This window comes from Opisthorchis viverrini (assembly GCF_000715545.1).
Source record: "Opisthorchis viverrini unplaced genomic scaffold opera_v5_38, whole genome shotgun sequence".
Lineage (NCBI taxonomy): Eukaryota > Metazoa > Platyhelminthes > Trematoda > Opisthorchiida > Opisthorchiidae > Opisthorchis > Opisthorchis viverrini.
The window spans coordinates 1,902,974-1,908,804 of NW_008751695.1; the positions used below are offsets into that span (position 1 = coordinate 1,902,974).

Consider the following 5,831-nt stretch of genomic DNA (forward strand, 5'->3'; position numbering starts at 1 on the left):
GCCTCCGATCAAGGCCTCGAAGATGCCGTTGGTCCGATTCCAGACCCAGGAATAATGTTAGAACGTACAGAAATTCGCCTGGAGAACTTACGCCTCAGCCGGTAGGTCATTCTATGCACATGATGTCTTTTTGGCTTTGAATTAGTTGTTTTCAATACGAATTCTTTGCATCAAACTTTTTGCATTTATTTGACGCTTTCCTCCAACTGTCACTGGGAATCTCTTTGATGGACGGAACCATGGGAAATTTCAGCAAGCTAACTAATAACGTTTGTCCACAAGCCGTCATACAGGCGAATCAATCTACACGTAAAAAATTGGATTACTCACAGGCTGGCCGGTCGGTTGCAAATGAGGTTCAATTTTCCGTTGCAATTGTCGACGGATCGTTAGAGCTTGAGACATCTCAGTGGTTAAGGTGCGTAATAACTAACTACGTTACTTCGTCGGTAGTACGGATGACGCATTGCTAGCTAATATGAATTTCGCTCATACCCCGAGTACACTTTTGAGATTTTATCGTAGTCCAACGCCCAACCGCTTATTGTCCTACTCATGGTTCATTGGTAGATGGCTGAGACTAGTTGTTAGTTGCGCTCCATCTTTTGTACATTTAATTCGTTATTACCATTTCTGAATTTGAATTTTTGTCATCGTATGAAACAAGGAACCACAAAATGTAGCGTTCGAAAGTTTCGATCCATTGCATTTCGTCATATCTGCAAGAAAAGTTGTCAATCAGAATGTTGTAGCTGGGATCTCTTTTTGTGTTAGTTCAGTTTTGCGTGCTGTTCCACTCGTCGATGATCGATTTTGCCATTTTTTTCATGGGGACAAAGGTCATCCTTTTAAATGCATTTCCAAAGGTTTTGGATTCAGTCGAGTCGGGGACTGGTCGTCATAGAACTTTGTTACTTCCTTTATCCTCTTGTGTGGGACATTCACAAAATCAGAATACCATTATGTAACTGGTCAGCCAAGAGAAGGAGATAATTCCTTATGTTTGAGTATCTACTCAGTTCGTTTTACTTTTAGAAATATATATCCGGAAGCTACATTCATATGCTACCTGAATGATCCTTTCAAGCGCGCAAATCACAATGCGTGATCTTTCAAACGTCAGTCGAAGGCATATGATAGCTATGGTTCCCCTAAGTGAACCCTTTGTGGTTAGAAATGCTTATAGAATCCCGTTTTCTCGGCTTTGTGGTGTGTTATCTTGCTCATTGTGTTTGGTCAGCAATATGCAAGGCGTATGTTCCCGTTCTCCCTAAGGATGTAGCCGTATCTACCGGGAATATTTTGGCTGATAGTTGGCAAAATGCTTATAGAATCCCGTTTTCTCGGCTCTGTGGTGTGTTATCTTGCTCATTGTGGTTGGTCAGCAATATGCGAGGCGTATGTTTCCGTTCCCCCTAAGGATATAGCCGTATCTACCGGCGATTATTCCGGCTGATAGTTGGCATGCATTGCCCTGAAACTGCTGAACTCGTTGGTCAGTGACTTCTTTCAGAATCGGATCTATGATTGTCGTTGCTATTCACATTGTCATTTGGGCTATTTCGTATAATAAGGACGGTGATAGATACGTCGCACACGTTCGCAGTCGTGTCGGATGTTGACTTGGTGAAGGTGGAATCGTGTTATTAGTTTGCCACTAGCGCATTGGTGGAGGTCCCTTACTTTCACCATGTTCTCTTGTCACTGGTTACCCAACTGGTCTGTTCATCCTGAGTGGTCTGTTTCTCGGGTTCTTGGAATACAATTATTTTATCGGGATTGCTCCTTTCATCACCAAATAATTACGAGCGAACTCAGGCAACCTACCGATGGGTACAACAGGTCGTCGCTAGTCGTTCTTAATTTTCCAGTCACTGTGGCAGTATCCGAAACGTTTAACTGTAATAGGGGAAGCGGCCTCATAGAGTAATGGAAGTCTGATAACTCAGTTTAGCGTAGCAAGCCATTGATACTTATATACATTTTTTTATGGTAACTATGAGTCTTCTATGTCACAGCGTATTTTCAGTGAAATGATTGCGTCTGCTCAACGTTTCCACTAACTTCCGATCGATCCACTGATGTACTTGCCTTTATGATCCAGAGGTCACTTTGTCGAAAAACTCGTGCGCGTACGACGCAGATTACATTTTAAGTTGTTTTTCCAATCTCGGTAAGCTTGCCACCTGAGTTGTTTTGACGTTTATCGTTCCGCCTAATTTCTTGCGCAGGCTTTTTTGACACACCCGATATATTCACCATTTTCTGTTTTTCAGGGCTGTGCTGGCAGAAACTTCGGTCAAAACGGAAAAACCCATAATTCATCCAATCAATTTCGAACTTCGGATGCGACGCAATCTGAGTTCAAATGCCTATTCTGGCATTCCATTGCTGTCAGTCAAAGGAGGTCTGAAAGCTATTCATGTTAGTTTTTCTGTCGTTCCTTTTAAGATGATGCGATATCCCGGTTTGTCTTTTAACTCTATATCAGATGTTGTGAACATTTTCTAAAGAGCAGGTTCTCCGTTTTTTCGCACTCTTCGGCTGAATTTCTCATAGGCTGTGACAGACTCATTCCCAGTCAGCTTGTTTTATTCACAGATGTGTCGTTCCTTCTTCCGAAGACGAAACATTAGTGGTTAGAGCTACCGCGCGATTCAATGCAGTTTACAGATGGTACTGCTGATGATGATTTTTGGTTGATGTTTACGTTAATCCATCGTACTCAGTGTCTGGCGGGGAAGGCGCCTTAGTTACTCTTTCCACACTTTGTCAATCTTCGTTCGTTGCCGTGCTAGTTGGCTCCAATTCAATAATTCCTATCTGGATATTCAACAGATTTCTTTGTGCCAAGGGGACTATCGAGTTGTGCAGGAAGTGGTGATGGACAATTTTGCCGAAGTGCCTGCAACTACTTCATCCCAGAAACCAGTTGATGCGGCCACACCTTCATGAGGAGGGTTTAGCCGTCGCACACTGTCTGGTCAGCAGGAGCGACCCATCGAAGCATCTAGAACCGTGACCGTTGCCACAGACAAACCGCCAACAACTGCTGTTCGGTTTTCTGTAGAGATGGATGCTGTGACTCTAGAACTCTTCTCAGGCGAAGTCTCCGCGGTATGTTTCCCTCTTAAAGTGGTCTTTAGAACGTTGCTTGTTCGTAAAGAGCGGTCAGTTAAACATTTTAGATTGCGCTTTTGTGTTTGGCAGTCAGGACTTAGTTCTGTGCTTGACTCGCACCTGGATCTGTTCTTTGATGCTAAACAAAACCCAAACTTTTCCACAAGGACATTAAGCTGAACTGAATTCCTCTGGATGGGCCATAGCGATATTGGAAATCATTTTCATCGTCCATGCAAGAGATTAAGATGGCTGGTTTCCCTGTTGAGGATTGAATTCACCGATTTAACTTGAAAACAGTCATGTCAGGATGTGAGATGTCACCTTCACTGACATCTTTCTTTTTTACAGCTCCCCACAATGTTCCGCAATTCAAAACTTGCCTTAACGTCCACCTGTCAAATCTTGATTGACTTTGTGTTCTACTGGTGATTACTCGTTTTTATCATCTTCTAAATCCTTACATCTCATCAAAAATCACTTCCGAAGTTGGATAATTGTACAGTGGCTTGTGGGCCCCGAAGTTGGATACTTGTACAGTGGCCTTGTGGGCCTCTAATGTAGTCGCACTTTTCCACCTGCCAAATGTCAGCTGGAATGGGATAGACCTATCCTCTTTCTTTTCCCTCATTACCATTGTCACCTTGCAGAGTGCAGTGGAATACCACATGTTTACCAAACTACTTCCAAGTTATCGATTATCAACTAAATGGAATATCAATAAGTTGTAGCACTTTCATTCGTTTTTCTACCATTTTTTAAGACCTGAAGCAGTTTTCCCGTTCATTTTGCATGGCTTATTGTGAGGGTTCGTGCACACGAATTTACGTCCATTCACACATTGCGGACTGTTATCCGGTTCCGGACCTGCCTGTCACGTCGACTTAGACCGATGAATTCCCGCACACAACACCTGATACCACATTTAGCTTTTACTGGGCGCATGTGCAACCAGCTGAAGGACTTCTGTTCTGCGTAAACCCGATGCACTAAGACCGATTTGTGAGCAGAAGAGGGAGCTTCAATGCCATTAGGATACTCAAATAATGTTCCCTAGCTGTTAACCCCGAGAGTGGAAGCTAAACAGTCGTGAACCACAGCGTATGCCCATGGTAGCCTGGTGGCCCATGCCACTCTTAAGCTGCACTCTTGTTTGTTCGACAGACGGTAGATGTGGAACTTACTTCAGTGAGATTAAGAACGGGAAAACACCGAGGTGCATAGGTATTGTCTGTTGATCAGTGATTCTTATGGTCCGTGGAGGTCATTGGTATGTTCTTTCATCGTGGTGTTTTTCGTCTATAACTTCACAGTGATCACCTGGACTAGTGCCGTTAGTTTGGACGTGAATTCACGATTTACGTAAAATCCGTTGGAACTCTTATTCACCTATTCACAGATGGTTGGCAGTGCACATCAAGTAATGTGATCAAGCTTCCGGCAGATTTGCACAACATTAGCGTTATTTTCATCTTCACTTAGATGGTAGATTCTTGTATTCCATTTTGATAACTGGTTTGATGTGTGTCTGAGACCAGCATACTTTGGAAGGTTGCTCAATTGTTTCAATTGATGATTAGACAGTCCTGTAATTTCCATGTGTTCCAGTCTGATTGGCAAGGAAAGCTTCCGGCTGACATCCATTTGGCCCTGTTTAGTCTCGCAAATCTCAGCGTTTCTGGCCAAGTTGCTACGGATTCGTCATGCCGAATCGAGACAAAGCTCTCCAGTATTCAACTGACCGATACTCGTCCACATCCGCAAAAACAAATTACCAAGTAAGCTGTGGGCTACTACCCAAAATCTTTCATTGTTTGTGCTTAATTCTGTTGGATTGAACTTGCATTCTTTACATTGGTCATACTTCTAGGTGAGCCAGTGGGGATCTCGTAGCAAAAGTTGGAAAGTGAGTTTGGCAGCATGTTAGTACAGCGCGGCAGTTATATAGGAAATCGAAGGGTAGATGGTCGAATGTCGCAAGACGAAGAAGCGCCTATTATAGCTGCAAACCCTTTGTATTCTAATTTGGCTGATCAGTTCGTGTTGCAATGTAGACAATACATGGTCAACAAATGAGGCTGTACATTTGCAACTAAGGAGACATTTACCGTGAGCTATGATTGCCTTTGCAGCACAGATTTATAGGACCGGTATACTTGTTCAACCGCATTTACAACTGTAAATCAACTTCGCCAACCGACCTAGTAGGCGATCGGTTTTAAGAATGTCAAGTTACTCGCAAACTGACTGACTTGATCCCGGCGACCACCGACTGCTTCAAAGTGCTCTGGATGCCTAGATAGTTAGGCTGATAGTAGGGCTAGGTGTATTCTGTGTTTTGTCCTGAGTTGGTATTTTACACTTAGGTTCATTAGATTTTTCATTTGGCGTCACCTTTCTGTGTTGATCGATTATGTGGTTCTTTCTTATTGATGATAGTTGAATTGTACCGCGATCATCAGGACAATATGGGTGTCACAGCGATGGCCTGGGCATCAGAATTTCTGTTGTAATATGAAGGTTCTGAATACAGCAAACAAAGAGGTTTTTGACGTTGCTTACTGACTGATGTTAATGAGGTGTTGTTCCATAGCCCCTTCCTGGTTGGTAACTCGGTCTAAATTTTTTGGAAACCATGCTAGATCTTTGTTTACAGGTAAAATGGATAAATAACAGTATACTAAATTGTGTCAGAATACGATAGGCAACCA

At 43.0% G+C, this 5,831-nt stretch overlaps 1 protein-coding gene across 1 annotated transcript in view; it reads left to right on the top strand.

The window, feature by feature from the left end:
- The window catches only part of T265_02944 (hypothetical protein), a gene marked incomplete at both ends in the record, with an annotated part of 104,689 nt that overhangs the window by 41,034 nt on the left and 57,824 nt on the right, over window positions 1–5,831 (top strand). The window contains 4 exons of the mRNA XM_009167308.1: window positions 2,277–2,424; window positions 2,839–2,931; window positions 2,989–3,117; window positions 4,729–4,898. Coding sequence (XP_009165572.1) covers window positions 2,277–2,424; window positions 2,839–2,931; window positions 2,989–3,117; window positions 4,729–4,898 — 540 coding nt within the window. The remainder of the gene's footprint in view (window positions 1–2,276; window positions 2,425–2,838; window positions 2,932–2,988; window positions 3,118–4,728; window positions 4,899–5,831) is intronic.